Source organism: Chiloscyllium punctatum, chromosome 1 (assembly GCF_047496795.1).
Source record: "Chiloscyllium punctatum isolate Juve2018m chromosome 1, sChiPun1.3, whole genome shotgun sequence".
NCBI lineage: Eukaryota > Metazoa > Chordata > Chondrichthyes > Orectolobiformes > Hemiscylliidae > Chiloscyllium > Chiloscyllium punctatum.
This window is the reverse complement of record NC_092739.1, coordinates 41,585,702-41,608,530: the sequence shown is the minus strand read 5'-3', so window position 1 is coordinate 41,608,530 and position 22,829 is coordinate 41,585,702. Positions and strand designations below refer to the sequence as shown.

The 22,829-nt window shown below is 38.9% G+C and overlaps 1 protein-coding gene across 9 annotated transcripts in view; it reads right to left on the bottom strand.

Annotated features, from left to right (window-relative positions):
- Positions 1-22,829, bottom strand: part of ptpn13 (protein tyrosine phosphatase non-receptor type 13) — a 265,404-nt gene that overhangs the window by 140,631 nt on the left and 101,944 nt on the right. For all 9 annotated transcript variants that reach the window (XM_072547657.1, XM_072547747.1, XM_072547874.1 and 6 more), the window contains exons 10-17: positions 19,040-19,259; positions 17,365-17,439; positions 15,328-15,502; positions 10,711-10,861; positions 8,503-8,641; positions 6,530-6,682; positions 3,907-4,089; positions 2,875-3,037 (exon numbers count right to left, since the gene is read on the bottom strand). In XM_072547657.1, coding sequence (XP_072403758.1) covers positions 2,875-3,037; positions 3,907-4,089; positions 6,530-6,682; positions 8,503-8,641; positions 10,711-10,861; positions 15,328-15,502; positions 17,365-17,439; positions 19,040-19,259 — 1,259 coding nt within the window. The remainder of the gene's footprint in view (positions 1-2,874; positions 3,038-3,906; positions 4,090-6,529; positions 6,683-8,502; positions 8,642-10,710; positions 10,862-15,327; positions 15,503-17,364; positions 17,440-19,039; positions 19,260-22,829) is intronic.

Below are 22,829 nucleotides of genomic sequence, written 5' to 3'. Positions count from 1 at the left end.
AGTAAAATCAAATTCTTTCCTCAGAGAGATCTGTAATTTGATACCTCAAATGAACCTCATTAGCAGTTTCACCAGTAAACTATGCACTTTTAAACTAGAATAGAAATTGCAAAGGCACTGCCATATTTTTTTCAGTCTTTCTTGAAACCTGGGAGGTCCCAGAAGACTAGAAAATTGTAAATCTTACATACTTATTCAAAAAGGGCTAAAAGGATAAGCCCAATGACTACAGGTCAGTCAGTTTAAGTCTGGGGGGGGAATGGGGAAACTTAAAAAAAAACAATATCATTCAATGCAAGGAAATGAAAGCTGTGAACTAAATATGCAGGAATGTTACTTTCTGAAAGTATAGGTAAGATAGAGAGTGTGGTGAGGTAACGTTATTCGTATGGGATAGGATAAGTAGGAGCTCAAAGAATGATCTTGAATTGGAAGATGTAGAACAGAGATTAAATAAGGTTTAATGAGGGCGTGTAACAAAGGCATAATTAAACAGGGGTGATTTTAATCTTCATTTAGATTGGAATAGTTAAGATTAGAAGAGGAATCCATAAGGAAGAAATCAGACTGCATTCAGGTCAGTTTCCTAGAACAAATGTGGATCCAAAAAGGGATCAAGGTTTAGTGGACAGCAAACAGGGTTACCTCAGTTTACAACAGGATCTTGATCAGGTGGGCCAATGGGCTGAGAAGTGGCAGATGGAGTTTAATTCAGATAAATGCAAGGTGCTGCTTTTGGGAAAAGAAAATCTTAGCAGGTCATATACACTTAATGGAAAGGTCCTAGAGAGTGTTGCTGAACAAAGAGACCTTGGAGTGCAGGTTCATAGCTCCTTGAAAGTGGAGTATCAGGTAGATAGGATAGTGAAGAAGGCGTTTGGTATGCTTTCCTTTATTGGTCAGAGTATTGAATACAGGAGTTGGGAAGTTATGTACAGGACATTGGTTAGGCCACTGTTGGAATAATGCGTGCAATTCTGGTCTCCTTCCTATCGGAAAAATGTTGTGAAACTTGAAAGGGTTCAGAAAAGATTTACAAGGATATTGCCAGGGTTGGAGGACCTGAGCTATAGGGAGAGGCTGAACAGGCTGGGGCTGTTTTCCCTGGAGCATAGGAGGCTGAGGAGTGACCTTATAAAGGTTTACAAAATCATGAGGGGCATGGATAGGATAAATAGACAAAGTATTAGCCTGGGGGGGCGGGGAGAAGAGTTCAGAACTAGAAGGCATGGATTTAGGGTGAGAGAGGAAAGATATAAAAGAGATCTAAGGGGCAAATTTTAGGGTGGTGCGTGTATGGAATGAGCTGCCAGAGGAAGTGATGGAGGCTGGTACAATTGCAACATTTAAAAGGCATTTGGACGGGTATATGAATAGGAAGGGTTTGGAGGGATATGGGCCGGATGCTGGCAGGCAGGACTACATTGGGTTGGGATATCTGGTCGGCATGGACGGATTGGACCAAAGAGTCTGTTTCCGTGCTGTACATCTCTATGACTCTAAACTATTTTGTATTTGGTGATCACAGATTTAATAAATGATGTCAGAGTAAAAGATTCCCTCAGAAACAGTGATCATAAGATGGTCCGGTTTAGAATTCAGTCTGAGAGAGGAACTTACACCATAAACAGATGTACTTACCTTAAATAAGGGTTATTACAAAGGACTGAGGGCAGAGTGATGTCTAAGAAAACAGTTCATGACTCACAGCAAAGGTATATTAGAGTGAGGAAGAAGGATTCTAGGAAGGGGATAAACCAACCATGTTTGAGCAGTGAAGTTAAAGATAGCATCACATTGAAAAACAAACATCAATATGGCAAAACATTAGTGGTAACACAAAGAATTGGAAAAGTTTTAAAAACCAACAAAGGATAACCCAAAAAATAATAGATCGGAAGTAAATAAACTTTGAAGGAAAACTTGCAAGCAATATCAAGACAGACAGACAGATAGACCGCAGGGGCTTGTTTAAATATATAAAGAAAGGGAGGAGCCAAAATGACCATAAGCCCCTTAGAGAACTAGGTTGTGGAAATAATAATGAGGAACTAGAAAATTGCAGAGCAATTGAATAAATGCTGAGCATTATCTGATAACAGAAGACACGAACAGCATCCCAAAAACACTAAATAATCAAGGGGACAAAAAAAGAGAGGAAATAAATACAACAATCAGCACTAGAGAAAAAGTAAGGACCTGAAAGAACTGTGGATCCTGGAGTCAGAAAGAAAAACAGAAATTGCTGGAAAAGATCAGGTCTGACCTGAATAGGCTCTGAGGAAGGGTCACTCGACCTGAAACGTTAACTCTGATTTCTCTTCACAGATGCTGCCAGACCTGCTGAGCTTGTTCAACAATTTCTATTTTTGTTTCTGATTTACAGCATCGGCAGTACTTTCAGTTTTTATTTAGGGCTGTTTTGGCGAGCCAGTGCAGATACTGTTAGCTGCATAGCCTTCTTCTGCATTAGTAATGATTCTGTTTCTTTATGTACTAATTCATCACTGAATAATACAATACAAAAATAAAGTTTGGACTCGCAAACCACAATCCCATTTATCTCATTTCCAAATAGTAAAATAATTCAACATCAGGGAACTTGGGTATGGCCTTTTCCACTCCTTTACACTGTGTTTTGTTCATGTAGAAGCAATGGAACAGGAATCTGGATCGTAGGTATGCTATCAAGGACAATCTAATTAATAATAGAATGGATATATAGCGATAGTAATAAAAAGGAAATTACTTAAATCTCCATTTTAACATTTCACCTTCCCTCCAACCATTTGATTGCTACCATTAGGAAATGTACTGCTTTCCACAGCACCAGGCTCTACAAAATACATGGAAATCAATGGGTTATAGCCATACCAATTTCCTGCAGGTCCTGATTGTTCTTGCGTGCTCTCATCTGCAGTTGGAATTTGTGCTGGGATGAAGCCAGATGTATGAGATACTGACAGGTTTTGCTGCTATCTGTCTGAAACTGATGTTTTATACCATCTGAAGTGTTCTGTAATGTAATCTTCTTTCTCTGTATCAATCAAAATGACAATGCAGAGCTTGGAATAAACACAAGTGATGCATTTGATTGGGCAGAAACTGCTAACAGTATAAAGCAAACCTAGTTTTAGTTCAATACAAAACTCAACCATGTTTAAAGCTTATAATATTGACCACTTATGAAATGCTAGCAGGTTTAATTATCAACCTTACACAGTCTTGACCACGTATAACCATATATTTAGTTTAAATATGTAATTTAGATCATATAATTTTACAATTATTCCTTGCCCACCAATTTACTTTCTTACGTAAGAAAGACAAAGCATGTTTTAAAATTTTCACTTCCAAATAAATACAGGTTATCTTGGAAAAAAATTGCTCATTTGCTGTCAGATGGTTGGTATACTTTAGCAAAAGTAATTGTGACCATGGATAATAAGGAAAATAATACGTAAGCCAATGATCACTCTTACTTAAATAAAGAGAAGGAAGCAAATTTCTAAAATTCCTGACGGGCTTTGATGTCTTATAAATGGAATGAATTCAGTAACACAGAGAAACTAAATTGTGAACATAAAAGAAAGTTTATTCACAAATAATGACCTCAGTGCCTGAGTTAAAATGCGGCACCATTTAATTGTCCCTTGATGATTTCCACTTATTTATTGCATTTTAACCAAAAAAGTTCTTCCTGCAATTTAAAAAATCTGTACAAAATAAGACTTAAAGTATTTTTTTTCATATGTATATATCTCTGCCCAACAGTTTTCAATCTTTTAAAAAAACTGACTATATATTTGAAGCTTAATTTAAGAAACAAATACTAGAAAGCCAGAGTTAAATGACTTAAGCACAAAAACATTAAATAATATGGGACTACAGCTGAAAAATACTTACAGTGAAGGCAATTTTTTTGGTATCTCTCCATGGAAACCTAAGGACTACTGTTTTGAGCCCATTCTGAATCTCATAAACCATCACACCTTTAGAACAAATACCCAGATTGATTCCTGTTAACGATTTCTTCTCTGGAAGAACCCGATAGAACAGCACTCCATACTCAGACAGCTTTTGACATATCTGAAAGCCAAATTAAATGAACAGAAAACTGATAAATATGTACATAGTCCAAAAAATATTTGACACATTGACAGTAATTACCAAATACAGTAAGCTGATAAAAATCCCTTTATCAAAGTCATCAGTAGCTTGTGAGCTGTAGTGCCAAAGCACAAGTTTAAAACTTTACCAGATCATCTCTGGATAACCATTGTCACTTTGATTGAACATTCACGAGAAAGTGCGGACTGCAGATGCTGGAGATCAGAGTTGAAGAGTGTGATGCTGGAAAAGCACAGCCGGTCAGGCAGCATCCAAGCAGCAGGAGAGTCAATTTTCAGTCTTGTACAGGTGACTCTCAGAATGGTCACTAATACACTCAGAGACAACTGTTAGGGTACATACTAGCTAACATGTATGTGCTTTGTATGTGCATGTTTGAGACTTAAGCTTTAAAAAGGCAATTAACATTATAATTGCAAAATATAGGAGAACAGTATGGCACGCTTACCTTCATTGGTTGGGACAAAGAGTATAAAAATTGGCAAGTTTAGTTAGGCCATATTTGGAATATTGTATGCAGTTTGGTTGCCTCACTACCAGAAGGATGCCAAACATTTTCAGAAAGAGTTTACCAGGATGTTTCCTGGATTGAAGAGTATTAATTAAGAGCAGATATTGGACAAACATGGTTTGTTTTCACTTGAACTTTGGAGGCTATGGGGCAACTTGATAGAAGTTTACAATATTATGAGAGGCACGGTTGGATTGATAGTCTTTTTCCCAGGGTAGAAATGTCAATTATCGGTGGACATAGGTTTAAGGTAAAAGGGGGAAGTTTAAAGGAGATGTGAGAGTACACAGAAGGTGCTAAGTGTCTGGAACATGATGTTAAAGGAGGGGGTGGAGGCAGATACAATAACTACTTTTAAGAGGCATTGTGACAGATATATAAATTAGGCAGGGAATAGAGGGATACAGACTGCATCGAGGCAGAATATTTTTAGTTTAGAACTGAGTCACATGTCTGTGCAGGTTTGGTGCCCTGAAAGGCCTGTTCTTATGCTGTACTGGCCTTTTTGGCTCTTTGTCCTATAATTTCCTTTGTATTGTTAAGATTTCCTTAATAATACATCCCCACACTTTCATAATGGCCGATTTTAGTCTGTAATGTTCTTTCATTTTTCCTGTCATTCCTATCTTAACAGCAGTGTTATATTTGCTAACTTTCAATTTTATGGGACCAATCTAGAATCTAGGGAATTTTCATAGCTGGGGCACTGAACACTTTTGCAGCTAATTGCTTTTTTTTTGAAAACAGCTGTCAAAGTTCTTACAATCCCTTTTAAACTTCAGGCTAGATTGCTTTCACATTCTTACCATAAGACCATAGACATAGGAGCAGAAATTAACTCATTCAGCCCATTGAGTCTGCTCTGCCATTCAAGGTATTTTCATCCTCTATGCTGGTTTCTAAAACATTCACAAACCTTAGACTTGCTATCTGGTACTTTAACTTACTGAGCTAATGATACTTTATAATTTTAGTGGAATTGCTACATTAAATGTTTCCCGCTCTTTGTTTATGCCCATGCCTTTTAGTCTATTTACCCAATCAATCCATACTCAGCTCACCCCTGATATTTTTGCAATTGGTTACGTTGAAGTTTGTGATAAGAGCATATCATTTTCAAACCTGAGTTTTAATTATATAATGATCACTATATACTGGGAGGGGAACCGTAATTATCAATCATTTTTTATTCTGTGAATAAAAAGGACAGGTAAACAGTTGTACTATTTCATCCATTTATCCAATTAGAAAGGAGTCCAAAATTCATCTTTTGCATTATACAAAAGCCTCAAGAAATTACAAGCCAATAAGATGCATGCATGCAACTGTTTGGCTTTCCCCAGTTTGCAAGATGCCAAGTGAACAACCTCACTGCATCTTTGAATTCATACCCACTCGGGAGTGCTCCAGATACCGTAGGGTTTAATTTGATGTGCATGGTGATAAGGAAATTAGTAACTGACTTTCAATGAATACTCCTCCTTGAATGTAAAGAAACAGTACATGTAAATTAGCTGATGATACTGAGCTGGGGGGGGGGTGCGGGGACAAGTAACATTTCTATTTTCTAGAGGTCACTGATAAATTCTTTGAGTGCTCAAATACGTGCACATAGTATACTGAACAATCTAAAAGGAAGAAATTACTCCACAACTGAATTAATAATTTGATTTTATTCAACTCGTAAAACCCGTATCGAATGACCTACAGATGTTGTTATATTCTATTGCTACCATCAACAGAACTTTACATAAAAAAAGGTACAAACCTGATTGCTCTGCTCACGAGCTGAAATGACAGCCAGCTAATAGGGGAAGGATTGTTTTCTCCAACAATAATCAACAGGATGGTATTACTGTTTCCCAATCCTGAATTAAGATGGATTACCTTTAGAAACTCAAGTTCAGATTCTGATTCTGTTGCTCCACAATATGTGCTGTGCAATTTGGGTAGCTCCTCCTTTACGTAAGATTCCTCCAAAGACTCTATCACTCCAATTGGTAAATAATGTTCAAGTCTGTAATAACTCATCCCGTGAAACTGTGTACAGAAGTAAAACATTAATTTTTTTTTGCTCAGACACAGGATTGACTTAGTACAGTTTATTTCTAGAAGTAACACGATGTGTTTTGTCACACAACTGAAGGAGCAGATTTCTGTAAATTTTCTTGGGTATAAACCCAGTATGAAAGAAACATATATAAACAGATCATAAAATCTCTGTTCCTTTTGTATCAGTGCCTCTCCTAATTTCCACAATTAACAAATGTTTTAGCCAATGCTTCAATCAGACCATATACGTCAGATAGCTACCCTCCTTTGCATAATTGTTTTATTTATCATAATTTATCTTTTTTAGGCAAAGCCCTGAATATGATGTGATACAGAGATTCTGTTCCTGGGTGTAGCTCCAAGGCCCTTTGATGTGCGCATCAGATTCTTTTTCTCCTGGTTTGTAATTTGCTAGCTGCGGAGGACAGTAAATGAGCTTCACATTGGCAGCCTCAATGTGTGAGCAAATTCAGCTTTTATTCCCAGCTAGGAGAAAGTGAGGACTGCAGATGCTGGAGATCAGAGTCGAAAAGTGTGGTGTTGATAAAGCACAGCAGGTCAGGCAACATCCTAGGAGCAGGTGAATCAATGTTTCAGGCATAAGCTCTTCATCAGGAATGTGATTCCTGATGAAGAGCTTATGCCTGAAACGTTGATTCTCCTGCTTCCCGAATGCTGCCTGACCTGCTGTGCTTTACCTACGCCACACTTTTTGACTTTTATTACTGGCTGACAATTTATTGGAAGGAAAGCAGAGTGAGATTGCTAGTGTGCACATGTATGTCAAACATGTTAATAAATCAATCAGTGGGAAAGACAAATGGGATTTTGAGGCTAAGTTGGCAGGGAGCAGCCTCTGTGTGCAGGGAGTTCTTCAACTCCACACTGGCTACGGTGCTCCTCTAATCTGCAACCACAGAAGTTGACTGTCATTTCGATAATTACCAAAAACTTTCTGCTTACACCACAGGCAAATTTTTATGCAGAGCTTCTACTGCCATGTTCATAAAATTGTGTAGAAACACTGATTTTATGCAGAAAGTTTAATATGTGAACATTACTAATTAAGTACTGAAGTTTACTGCCTTCTTGTTTTATTTTGGAGCACCAAACAACTCTCACACCTCACAAAGTCCTTAAAATGATATAATCCCTGGGAAAAAGTTCGGGAAGCTGTGTTTCAAATTAAGGTACTCCATTAACCCTCAATTTATTTTGATAACTTCCTGTTTTTCACTTCCTGCTTTACCATTTGTAAGGTTTCTTCCGATTAATTAATTGTTGGCCTGGTTATTGCTCAGATGTTGACAGGTGACAGATTGCCTGTAGAAAGCCTCTGATTTTAACATTAAAATTAAAAATGCTGGAAGAATCTGATCTAGATTACCGCTAAAACTTTGCGGGCAGTTGTTAGAGAACAGTGAGCTCAGTCTCTTTCAATGCTGACTACAAAATACAAGCTATTATCATATTTGCTCTTTTCAATTTTCAATATAACCTGGATGTGTAGAGCGCAATTTTCACATAACTTACCTGGTGGGAAACTGATGGGATCAGTTGCAATGCTGGTTTTGCTCTCAATTCAAATACACAGATCATAATATCGAACAACCAAACAAAAATCCAGCATTCCGTCGCATCCAGTCAGTTTCCTACCTTGCATCCTTCATTAAAATTGTTCATATAAAATCCTAAAAGCCACAGGCTGGGTGACAGTGCATTTTGAACCAAAAACAAAACATTTTTGGGTTGGGATGTAGTTGCAGCTTATTTGGGACATTTCTGCTGAACAGTAGATAGATGCAGACCTCTGGTTGGTAGTCTCCAAATTCAGCCTGAAGAGCTAATGAAGCAAGCAGCATGGCCGTTTCATCATTGCAGTGCAACCTCTCTTCCAATATATCCCTCCTTAACTGCAAATAGTACTGATGCCTGGTCAGTGTATGTCTTCAATTAAAAATAAGAGAAATGCCAATTAGTGATTTATTTTCTCGAAACAAGAAACAATAAAAGTTATTATTGTCAAATATTAGCACTGTGATTTTTTCATTCCAAAATTAAATGACAGCAGAATTGAGGTACACTACAAATCAAGTTTTGAATCTATCACAGATAATATGGAAGTTCTCTTCCCTGGATAAATGTAAAGGAGTATATGAAACTAATTTTGGCAGTCTTCTTTTCAATTTCTACCAGTGCGCAAAGCTGCTATTATCTTGAATAAAGTGCCACATAATTATATATAAGAATGTTTGTCATAAATATATTCAAAGGGACCCAGTGATTATAGTGATTGAGTAGTGCAATGGGTTAGAAACCACCCTCCAATTTCAATTGGACTCCAACCCAGACATATGGAATGATAGTCTTCCTTTTCTGCTGAATACAAGATTCCTATCTGGATATATTTTGTCATACTTAACCCATTACCTATCATGGTGAGACTGCATATAACAGAACTGCTCAAAAGTCAGCATTATATTAGCAATCTTTGATGGGGAGACCACGAGGAATGATATTTAGACATATCAAATAAAATCATCAGCACTGTGCTACGTCTGGGACAGATTGAGGAAAATTTTCATCTTAACCTTTACATTGTTGCTTCCAATCCGTAAGCGAAAGTAATAGAAAGCAAATATCCCGCACAACACTGTGACGAGCACAAGTATAAAAAAATCTTTTTAAAAACTTATACAGATATCAAATTATTTTAGGGGTTAGGTGCTGTGAGTGAGAGGAGAGACAGGTTTTACTGCTCTCATAACTAAATATCATAGTGCCACTAAATAAATCCTGCAGGCTTCATTTGTTCAAAAGTTTTCATCACCAACAGTTCTCAGAATATGACAATATTTCACTGAACAGCAGAGGGTGCAACAGACTGTGATTTAGTAACAAAGTCACAATGGAGAAGCTATAACTGTGGTCTCCACATTTGGCAGCTATGCTTTTTGAAGTTTTCTCACCTTAAAAGTAATTATTTTTAACCTGAAGTTAATGTGGATCACTATAATAACAAACTGGAAATTAAACTATTGGTAGTAAATCCATTTAGAACGAACAAAAACAGCAACGGTGAAATAACCACGATACAATATTAGTCATTTCAATGTAAAACATCTAAATTTAAGGTTTTATATTTTCCTCCCAAAGGGCTAATAGTTTCACCCCATATGCATGATCTAAATTTGGGAGGTGGGGTGGATATGAGAAACTATTCCAAACATGACAATTTATTCAGCTGATTAGCTATGAAGAGTTTAGAATAATAAGCGACCAAGAGAATCATTACACCTGTGTCAGCTCTTTGAATAAAATTATCCCAATTGTTTATGCATTTTTCATAGGTTTCCAAATCTTTCCCCTGTCGAGTATTTATTCAATTCTCCTATACAATTTATTCTTGAATTTGCTTCCGTCAGCTTTACATGCAATGCACTCTATATTCTGAATAATTTTCTTTCCTCATGTCATCATTAGTTTCATTAAGACCCACTGCCTTAAAGTCTGTGCCCTCTGCTTAGTAAAACCCTTTTGCTCCTGGAAAAACAATTTTCCTTATTAGCTTTAGATTCTGAATCATTCTGTAGTTAAGCTTAGCAGTCTCTTTGTCCTGCAGAAAGCAGGGTGAATCGGGGTGGCCACCTCGACCCTCCCATTGCCTTGGAATTCACCCTGGAGAGTACCCAAATCACCAGAGAGTTCCCCACGGGCACTGCAACTCAGGGAAATGTTGCCTGTGAACAGAACTGTGAGAATCTCTCTCCTGCGTTTGTAGCTGATGGGCTCAGTAAATGGGTAGACAAGCAACTCGTGAACATATCGTGTAATTTTCTCAGGATGACGGTCCTGTACAGTGTGATTTGCCCTGGGGGGGGGGGGGGGGGGAGTGCTCACAGTTTCACGTACTCCAGGGGAAGGGGTGCATATAGTGTGATTTTCTCCAGACCCCACAACCTTCTAGAGATAGCTCTACCCACAGGTAAGATTTTCCACTGAAGAGAAGTACTCACTGGATTAAGCCAACATCTTCGACAAAAAATTTTATTCTGAGAAAAAGGATGAAATTTACAGTAAGTCTGTTCTTTTTCTTTGCCTCTTTCCATCCCTCAGGAGCCACTTTGGACAATTTACAGTCAGGAGCCACAAAGAAGAATTCATTCTCTATAAAACAAAACATCCTGGCTTAGGAAATAGTTCCAGATACTTTTGTATGAACACATTCTATATTTGTAGCTATCTTTAACACTAGCATTTTACATTTATGTGGGAACTCGAATATGGAAAAGATACTTCATTGAATACAATCAGCTGCAATGGAGTCTAGACGATAGAAGCAACAGCCAGCAAAAGGTGAGGCAATGGAGAGATGTGGATGAGTGATACAAATAGCCCAGCATTAGAGGAACAAAAACACAGATAGGTACAAAGTTGTAGGGTTAAAGGAGCTTATAGAAAAAGGATAAAGGACATAAAAGGATTTGAACTGAGCAGAATTTTCACACTGAAAAGTTGAGGTTTGAGGGCTAACATAGTACACAAGCACAGGAGTGAGCTCAATGAGAATTTGAGGGAATCAGTTACAGACACTGGAGATTTTGATCTATTGAAATTTATGAAGGGTGGCATGTGGGGGATGTGTGAGAATATTAGAATAGTTAAGTCTGAGTTGGCAAAGGCATGGCCGAGGGCTACAGCAGAAATGAACTGAGGTGGATGATTTACAAAGTTCAAGAAGGCAATCTTTGCAATGAGGAGTACATGGGGCCACCATCCCAGCAAGTTTTGAAAGAGCTTTGATCAGCCTGAGGCAATTACCAGGGAAAGAAATGGAATTTGTGGTTGCAGCATAGTGTGCGTGTCAGGTGTTGAAGACGGACACTTCAGTCTTATCAATTTTTTGACTGGAGGAATTGCAAGATTATCAACATACATCTGAAAGTTGACCTCATGCAAGTGGATGACATCATTAAAATGTAGCATCAAGATGCAGAAGGGACCACAACCAACTCTATAGGACAGCCTGGAGATTGGAGATGTTTTAACTACAATCAAATAAATGAGAGTGAAATGAAGCAAGGGGAATCTCAAACAAACAGCTGAACAAAGGAAGAAAGGCATCCAAGGAGGACCAGAGAGACTCAGGAGGGGTGACACACCACAGCCAAGAGGGTGTAATTTCAGACTGTGGTTATGGCTGTTTCAGTACTGTGGTAGGGTTGGAATCATAGCTGCAAAGATTGAAAGAATAAAAAAAAAATCAGCCTTTGCCCATTTCGTAGGATGCTAACCTATAATAATTACATTTTATTTTACAAGAAAGTAAACATGCTTAGACAATCACAGACATTTCAATCTACATTACAGCCTAAAGAAACCATTTTTCTTTGGTTTGATCCTTTAAGATATACTACAAAAATGCATCCCAGCCCTAAAAAAACCTAGGAGGAGTAAACTGATTTATTGGGAAATGGGAGACTTCCCAGAGTAAGTTATTCCGTAATGCTGTATCAGCAGCACATCATTTCCCTGTGTACTTCATGGAAAGCAAGAGAAACAGCCAACATACACAACTCACTACATCCTAATTATAAAAGTAAGGAAATGTTTAATGGTGAGAACCTTGGTTAAGATTTAAGTAGAAAAAAATGGATAATATCGGTCAGAACCAGCTCTCTTGTGTGCCTTGAGAGACATACAGGAACCAGCAATTGATTTTTTTCAAGAACTTTTAATATCCTTACAGCCATGATTTATGCTTTTAACAAGTTATACTTGCTATTTATACATTTTGTTTTAAAACTCACTGACATCACATAGGTGAGCACCCACTCTCTATGGTCTGAAGTTTAGCAGTTTTTCTTTAGTCCACGAGTTATAGCATATTAAACTAGAAAATGGTTCCTCTTGTGGTAAACTTGCTGCTCGGGGTCGGCGGTGGGGCGGAGGGAACAATTCTACTACACCTAGTGTCTTTTTAGAAATTTGTCATGCTGGCAATTTTCATAGCCCACTAAGCTATTAAACTTTTGCAAAATGAGAAAAGGTACAGAAGCAGGTAATATAGCTGAGGCACGGGACAGTGCAATATTCTTTAAAAGCCTCAAACCAATGCACAATGGTTCAATCAAATAAACTATTCAGACAATCCTTTGAATTGTTCATAAAGAAGTTGCACTTAACCACTTTACAAAGAGAAATAAGCCATCTAATTTCAATTTTAAAAAAAACACTCTTTGTGCACATTACAGTTAACATGAGTTCACAGAGTTTAATTCACATGTGGGTGGTACCAATACAAACTATACGGAATTACAACTGTCAGTTCCATAATAATAATATATAGAGTTCCACTTTAATCTAAAAGTGGTTTCCTTTTTATTTATTTTCAGCAATCTATCTACATATGATTATAGAATAAGTATGCAACCATGAAATAATTCCATAAGGTTATGAGTAACGATCTATCAAACTAAATTAATGGACAATGTGTATGAACAGAAGTGTTTAATCAACTCTAATCAAAATATTTGCATGTTTAAATACAATATCACTTCAAAGACATACTATTAGACATAGAATTGGAAGCAAGTTACACTTCTTGTCTATGAACACCAATGCTTTAAACCTAATTTCAAGTATGGGCTTTAAAATTTTTATTTCAAATATAAACAAACATCAGAAAGCCCTCAGATAAAGTGTCACATTAACTCGTCATCATAGACTCCCTATGATGTGGAAATACGCATTCAGCCCCTGGAGCCCACACTGACCCTCCAGACCCAGTCCCCTACCCTATCTCTGTAACCCTGCATTTCCCATGGCTAATCCACGCAGACATAGGGAGAATGTGTAAACTCCACACAGACGGTCGCCCGAGACTGGAATTGAACCCAGTGCTAACCACTGAGCCACCTATAAAGGAAAGATTTACAGAGAAACTACAGAAAGGTGCAATGGCTATTCAACATCATGGGGGGGGCATTAATTAATCCAATACAGATTGGAATCATAATCACACAAAAGGTAGAGAAGAGCAGGAGTATGTTCAGGGGGATTATCTACATCACTGATTCCAGTTCAACCAGAAAGAAAGCTTTCCAGGTTCTGGTTTGGTGAATGACACAAGTTGAGTGAATCAAGAGTCAGTATGGGAACATATAGCGGATAGCATCAGAACAATTAGATTAGCTCTGGAAAAGGACAAGAAACAATCCAGAATTAAAGAAAAAAGTGGGAGGGCTGACCTTCAATGGAATGAGAATAGATTTAGCCCAGGTAAACCAGAACCAAAAATTAGCATGCAAAACTGTTAGAGAATAATGGGCTGCATCTAAAATGGAGTTGATCTAAGTACAATCAGGGTATTGATTGGGAAAAACAAATCAGAATAACCTAAATAACAAAGCAATAAAAGCAACAAATGGATGCATATTTTTTAAGAAGTCAGATGATTCATATAATTGAGAATCAGAGGGTATTGAATTTGAGGAATCCTCTACCACGGAACTAAACAGGCTGAGCCATTTAGTATATTAAAAGCTGAGCTAGACACCTCTTTAACCAATAATGGAATCCAAGGTTATAGGGAACAAGCAGGAAAATAGAGTTGAGGATTATCGGCCATGATCTCACCGAATGATGGAGCAGGCTCAATGGGCTGAATGGCCTATCTCTGTTCCTGTGTGTATGGTCTTAACTAGATAATCAGCTGAAGAGAAAATATCGCAGAGTCTGGGGAAATGAAACAGAGACAATGGGTTGAATGGTCTCCTTTCTGATAGGGTTGTTAAGGAGGCATATGGTGCTTTGGCTTTCATTAATAGGAGGATTAAGTTTTTAAGAGCTGTGAGATTTTGCTACAGCTCTATAAAACCACAGTTAGATCACGCTTGGAATATCGTGTCCAGTTCTGGTCGGCCTCATTATAGGAAGGATGCAGAGGCTTTACAGAGGGTGCAGGCGAGATTTACCAGGATGCTGCCAGGATTGGAGGGCTTGTCTTATGAAGAGAGGTTGAGTGAGCTCGGGCTTTTCATACTGGAGAGAAGGAGGAAGCGAAGTGACTTGATACAGCTGTACAGGCTGAGAGGCATAGATAGAGTAGATAGCCAGAGGGGTCATAATTTTAAGGTGATTTGAGGGAGGTATACAGGAGATGTCAGAGATAGGTTCTTTACGCAAAGAGTGGTGGTTGCGTGGAATGCACGGTCAGCGGTGGTGGTAGAGTCAGGGACATTTAAGCAACTGCTGGACAAGCACATGGATGGCAGTAAATTGGGGGTGTGTAGGTTAGGTTGATCTTAGATTACTATAAATGCTCAACACAACATTGTGGGTTGAAGGGCTATACTGAACTGTACTATTCTATGTTCTGTACTTTAACAGTTCCATTTGTATTATAAAACCTTACCTTTATTTTTTAAGATGATATTTCGTACAGATGGAAAACTGAATGTCTATCTCCTATATCTCAACATCTTGCTGATGCAAAACATGCATTGAACAAATATCATATATTGACAGAATTGCTACACCAATACTCAAACCTCTCTGCTATGAATATCAAGCACATGCAACATGCAACAACAATAATTGCATGTTACAACATTTAATAATCATCCACTGACCTTTTAAATATGTCAAGGAAAAGAAATGATGTTCCACCAGGCCAATGTGAGCAACCACCATATCAAAGACATCCTTGCATGTTGACTTGGTGTCACAGGTCAATTCCAAACATTGTCCACTTAGCAACATGATGTTTACTTTACGACGAATGTCCTCCCCCTTTCCACTCTTAGTCTGCAACCGTTCATTAATGAGTATGGTGAGTTGATTAATACACTGTCCATTTGGCCAAATTCAAGCAAATGCGTTTTTACCATTTTCAAAAAAACCTAAACAACTGTGCAATTCTTAAAATATAGTCAGCCAGAAATTTAAAAAGGCAATACTCAATTTATGTGCTTACGTGAACAGATAAAAGTGACAGTTAAAAGATTCTTACAAAATGAACACGTGGATAATACAACTGCCATCCTTTCTGCAAAACATTATTTTTGATCAAAGAAGTGCACTTATGCAACCTTTGGGGTGCCTGGACAAATATCATAATATGATTTATGACTTGAGCCATTGGAAACTAAACTGAGCATTGGTGTGTGGGCTTTTGGTGAATAAGTGTTGCCTATTAACAATAATTTTAACTCCTTCCATTCATAACTGCTAACCTAGAGCAGGTTTATAGAAGTTCAGTTAGATTTTTCTTGCATTTGTGGACAAGACAAATCTGGCCAATTTCAGTGTTGAAGCTGTATAGAAATAGCTTGGTTAGGCCATGGCTAGATCACCAGCAGAGAAACCATTGCCTTTGTTATGCTTACCTATTAACAAACTTAACTCAATTAAATGTCAACTTACTTCTGTTCTTCAAATATCTGCTCTCTTTCAAACATGACTTCCACCTGATAGCTCATTTTCAAGTTGGGAATAATGATAGCCAAAACAATACATAACAGTAAAAAAGCATAGCAGCAGCAGTGATAGTACAATCCTTGCAGCTTGCTGACTGACAAATGGTGCAACAGAACATCACTGAGTTCAATTTTCCAAGCCCCGAAGGGAGACCTCAGCATCAGAAATACTGATATAACACTGAACACTCCAGACCCCACACAATAGCAGAATTGGGTATTGCTCACCTGACAGGGCTTTTAGACAAGAGGGCACTCCTATCCTTTGATCTTATAATACCTTCAAACCTTCAAGCACCTCTTTCAGACTCTCAACACTTCTTCATTCTGCTCCACCCATTCTTTCCTTTGTTTTCCCTGTTGACTCCCCCATCCCATATTGTCTTCCAGCTGTCCTGCTTAATCTACTGTACCTACACTCCAGTATCAACTTTGCTGAAGAATACTGTGACAAACCTGCTCCTTTGACAAAGTTAGATTGCCCTTCAGCTTTTTTCAGAGAGGGGGTAATTGGCCAGGCTCCAACTAGGCTGGGGTTGAATGGTTTAAATGGACCCCTTTTGGTTTACCCCTAACAGATAATGCCTTCAGCTGAAGGCTTTCATGTCCAGTTAAAAAAAAGGGATAATCAATGGGAAGTGGCCAGCTAGCTGTGTAGCTAGCCTTTGTTTAGATTAATTAATTGGTGCAGGGGAGGTGTGAAAAAGGTTGTTAAACTCTCTCCTCTGACTTTAAACCTGTAACCCTTTGTTTGATTTTACCTTTTGTGCCAAAGGGTTTGCTTACGGGGATTATTACAAGTATTTTGGAACAGCATCATTATGTCAGGATAGTCTTGTCGGGTTTTGGATAGGTTAAGTTATCCTGTATTCTATTTTCTGCTCTTTGTGCTCCATTCCGTAATGTTGTAGGTAAATTCTGTTTTGTTTAAAACTAAGTCAGCTGACCAGCTCATAGTCTCCGAGAATATCCACCCTACACTTGCTTAATCAAATAGCAAAGTTAGGGTCTAGGCTACCTTCTTGAAATGTTTTGAGGGGTCTGGCCTGGTCCATAACAATACTGATCCTGATCTTGAATGCCACACATGTGAGACTATCGGATAGTTTCTACATTTTGTTTTTCAGAAAGGTGTTCCAACTTGAACATATTTATCTGATTAGTGGATTAAATAGTTTCCAATATTCTTACCAGAATTGAAGCTGGAAGCTCAAGTGCAAAAGAAGGTTCACTGATCATTTTAACAAACTCAGGTCCGAAGAAATTCTGAAGGGAAAAATAAAGAATGTCTCAATTATTTCTGTACAACGAAGGAATAGCAGGGGAGCAAAATAATGGATTATTGATACAATTATTCTTCACATATAGATCTTTGATGTGGCTACAATTTTAGAGACTTACTTCAGTATTTCATCATTTGCATATTCTAGATCAAACTAGAAATACATTTAAAAATGTATTTTTAAAAACAGTGTCAATCTTTCAACAACAAAATCCAAGCTCAAAATAAATATCATAAGAGTGATGAATGATTATTTGAGACCCGCTTTAAAGAAATTAAGTTTAATAATAGTGCGCTCAAACTGCAGAATTAAACATGTTCATCCCAAATCTAAATCATCTCTCGTTTGCCTATACATGGCTAACCTTGGATGAGGAAGCTGTTTCCTTTCCAATAGTTTGCTATACAAAAAGTGATTTCAGTCACCTCTGTTTTGTGCAGGTGGAACAACCATGTGTTGCTGGACGAGAAACACACAAGATGTGATTTCAAATCCCACTATGGCCAGAAATTCAATAAACCTGGTAATTACAGGGCTGGCACCATAAATTTAAAAAAGAAAATCAGAAAAGCAACTGGATGGTTTTAAAAATTGATTCACATGACTCCAGCCCCAGACGGTGTAGTTTGTTTCTTATTAGTGTCCAAAATGATGTAACAGACTACCGATTTGTAGAAATAAGTAGTACTCAAGAACAGGCTGCTGCAACAGGCAGCTGATGGGGCACAATGTAGCCTGCCAAAGGGTCCTACATGGGCCTGACAAATCTTGGTTCAAAATACAGGTAAGTGCAATTGGAGGATTTGCAGGGAGCTGCACCTTCAAGCAGAGTCTGTTTCTCTACGTCATTTGCTACTGATAAGTTCACTAGAGAAAAGGTCAGAGACTGGAGGAGTCATGAGCAGTACAAAGTGAGTGGTTTTACTCAGCTCAAGACCTCTAACTGCAGCAGTAAACCTGAGAGGCATGGGCACTCGGGAGGTTGCGGGGAGGTGCCAGCATAGGGAGAAGGGAAATTAAAATCTGGGGGTGCCGAGAACGAAAGTTGGGTCTATAGGTGCCGACAGTGATTGTTAGATCAGACAGAAGGAGACTGCTTGTAGTGCTCCTCAGAGATATTATATGTCAAAATAAGCCAAGCAAACAAACATTAATGCCAGAATTCACCATAAGTTCTTGGACAGCACATTCAAAACCCACTACCACCTAGAAGGACAAGGGCAGCAGATACATGGGAACATGGTAACAAAATTTCCCTCCAAGCCACTTACTATTCTACCTTGGGAATATTTCACCTGCCTTCAGTATTGTGGGATCGAAATCCTGGAATTCCTTCCCTAATGGCATTGTGGATTTACCTACAGCATATGGACTTGCTGCGGTTCAAGAGGGCAGTTCACCATCACCTTTCCAAGGGAACTAGGAACAGGCAATAAATGCTGGCCCAGCCAGCATCACATGGGTGAATATTTAAAAAAAATCAGGCCTGAGAGAGCAGAGATAGAGAGAAAATGTGCAAGCAAGGGAGAGAGTGAACATGAGCTTAAAACTGCTTCATGCTTCAAACTAAGCAATGTTCTTACCTTCAATTTTCTCTGTGTCATGGATGTTTCTATTGCTACATCTCTTAAGGGATCCCTGGTGACGTCTAACATCGATACTTTAACCATGTCAGCTTGATGAACTCCTGACTGGAACTGTTTTCGATTTAGTTTGTTTTGCAGTTGCTTTAGTTCTTCCTCCTGCCGTTTCAGCATTAGCTCCTGGCTCACAATATTCTCGTCCCCTGGAATTTCATACAGGCTGCAGAATTACAAAAGGTCTAACTTAGTGCATTTGTGAATGCCTTCGTTGATAACTTCCTTTGTTTTTTCCTTCAATTATAAATTAAAAATTTATTTGGCTTTGCCCTGAGATTTATTTTCTCCCCACTTTGCTCGGCTGTCAATTGTCTGTTAAGTTGGCAATGCTGTCCGATAGCAAGTCATGTATGAGCAACAGCACAAAATGACTCACTAATTTGTTTCCTCTCTCTGCTTTTGATCAGGGCAACCACTGGTGTTCTGGCTTATCATACATAAAAATCATGATCCTCCAACACTCTATGACTCAACTTACTGCTTTTAACAAAACAATTCCAAAACAATTACAAATACATGCAGTTTGTCAGTCCACTGCTAATGTTAATATCAAAAACAGAAATTACTGCAGTAACTCAGTATCTGTGGACAGAAGGCAGAGTTAATGTATCAGGTCCATTGACCCATCTTTTATGTTGATGGGGGGGAAGGGGGAAACAGATTCCCAGTCAATGTAAGCAAATGATTTAAAATGTTTTTCTGATAACAGTAATGATAATGAAAAAGCTTCACCATGTATTACATTTAGAAATCTTTAAAAAAGGCAACATTTCAAAAACAATAGAAGCATTCTTTCATGGTCTCTTACATTTTCTGTGAAATCACCAAAATTTAATACTCATTGTGGTTGTACTTAAAATATATATTCATGAAAGCATGCAGCAAAATGTTATAATACCTGTACTTAAAAGTGCATATCATTACATTAGATAGACTTTTTTTTAAATGAACAAAACTTTAGAAATTTAAATGATATACCACTCACGTACTTTGCTTCTTTTCCAAAACCATCAGGGCCCAAAACTACATATGTATCTTCAAGGTTTGTGTAAAGATATGTAGCTCAGGTGCCAGTTGTCATAGTTGTGGGTATGTTCGCGGAGCTGGGAAGTTGATTTGCAGACCCTTGTCTAGGTGACATCTTCACCTTTGGCACCTGTAGAATCTCCTGTGAATTGCTGCTGTTATGTGGGACTTCTGGAATTTATTTGATTCTGTTCCTGCTGGTTCTGGTTGCTGATTCCCACTGTTCATTGTCCCCAGTGTCCCCAATACATTGGGGTCTAAGTCTATGTGCTTGTTGATGGATTCCGTGGATGAGTGCTATGCTTCTAGAAATTCTCTGGCTGCCCTCTGTTTGGCTTGTCCTACGATCATTGTGTTGTCCCAGTCAAATTTGTGCTCCTGGTCATCTCTTGTGTGTGGCTGTGACACACTTCACATTCAACAACCAAATATACAAACAGAGCAATGGAACACCTATGGGCTCACCCATCTCTGGGCTTATAGCAGAAGCAGTGATGCAAAGACTGGAACAAACAGCCCTCCCACAAGTCCAACCCAAACTCTGGATCAGATACGTGGATGACACTTCTGTTATCATTAAGATAACAGGGATCGAGAACACACACCAAATTATCAACACCATACACACAGGGATCAGACTTAAGAGAGAGAAGGAAACCAACAATCAACTCCCATTCCTGGACTTGATGGTTGAAATAACACAGAACTGTGAATACAGAAAATAGTGTACAGGAAAGCCACAGAGCAGCCACTCCAACACACACTAGAGAAGCTGCATTAGGACCATGTTCAGAGAAAGTATATTCCTGTTAGGGCGAAATAAAAGGCTGGTAGGCATAGGGAATGCTGGATGACTAAAGAAATTGAGGGTTTGGTTAAGAAAAAGAAGAAACAATATGTAAGGTATAGACAGGATAGATAGAACGAATCCTTAGAAGAGTATAAAGGAAGTAGGTGTATACTCAAGAGGGAAATCAGGAGGGCAAAAAGGGGACATGAGATAGCTTTGGCAAATAGAATTAAGGAGAATCCAAAGAGTTTTTGCAAATACATTTAAGGACAAAAGGGTAACTAGGGAGAGAATAGGGCCCCTCAAAGATCAGCAAGGCGGCCTTTGTGTGGAGCCACAGAAAATGGGGGGGAGATACTAATTGAGTATTTTGCATCAGTATTTACTGTAGAAAAGGATATGGAAGATATAAACTGTAGGGAAATAGATGGTGACATGTTGCAAAATGTACAGATTACAGAGGAGGAAGTGCTGGAAGTCTTGAAACGGGTAAAGGTGGATAAAGCCCCAGGACCTGATCAGGTGTAACCTAGAACTCTGTGGGAAGCTAGAGAAGTGATTGCAGGGCCTCTTATTGAGATATTTGTATCATCGATAGTCACAGGTGAGGTGCTGGAAGACTGGAGGTTGGCTAACGTGATGCCGCTGTTTAAGAAGGGTGGTAAAGACAAACCAGGGAACTATAGACCAATGAGCCTGATGTCGGTGGTGGGCAAGTTATTGGAGGGAATCCTGAGGGAAAGGATGTACATGTACTTGGAAAGGCAAGGACTGATTAGGGATAGTCAACATGGCTTTCTGCGTGGGAAATCATGTCTCACAAACTTGATTGAGTTTTTTGAGGAGTAACAAAGAGGATTGATGAGGGCAGACCGGTAGATGTGATCTATATGGACTTCAGTAAGGCGTTCAACAAGGTTCCCCATGGGAGACTGAATAGCAAGGTTAGATCTCACGGAATACAGGGAGAACTAGCCATTTGGATACAGAACTAGCTCAAAGGTAGAAGACAGAGGGTGGTGGTGGAGGGTTGTTTTTCGGACTGGAGGCCTGTGACCAGTGGAGTTCCACAAGGATCGGCGCTGGGCCCTCTACGTTTTGTCATTTACATAAATGATTTGGATGCGAGCATAAGAGGTACAGTTAGTAAGTTTGTAGATGACACCAAAATTGGAGGTGTCGTGGACAGCAAAGAGGGTTACCTCCGATTACAACAGGATCTTGACCAGATGAGCCAATGGGCTGGGAAGTGGCAGATGGAGTTTAATTCAGATAAATGCAAGGTGCTGCATTTTGGGAAAGCAAATCTTATCAGGACTTATACGCTTAATGGTAAGGTCCTAGGGAGTGTTGCTGAACAAATTTTGAGTGCGAGCAGCAGCTAAGGTAAGACTGTTTGTTTTAAAAGTACTTACCGGTAGCGGGCAGCGGTGTTTTTTTTTCACTCTCTCCTCACAGAAAGAGCGGGAGCAGTAGGGGGAAGTGATGACGACCAGAGAGGCAGCCGGGAAGGAAAGCAGTGAGTATAAATACTCACTCTTCGACGCTAACGGTCATTTTGAGTGCGAGCAGCAGCTAAGGTAAGACTGTTTGTTTTAAAAGTACTTACCGGTAGCGGGCAGCGGTGTTTTTTTTTCACTCTCTCCTCACAGAAAGAGCGGGAGCAGTAGGGGGAAGTGACGACGACCAGAGAGGCAGCCGAGACCCGGAAGCAGATAGAGCGTAAGCTTACCTGGGTAGGTTTGTTTCCCCTTTAAAAGCGCGCAGCTGAAGAACCCGAGGCACTACGGAGGTAGTGTCTCCCACCCGCCCTCCTCCTCTAACCTAATAATAAGATCCGTTGTGGTAAGGAGGTAAGTGCCGAATTTTGCTTGTTGTATTCTTTAGACCCAGTGTTTTTTTAAAATAAAGGTTAGC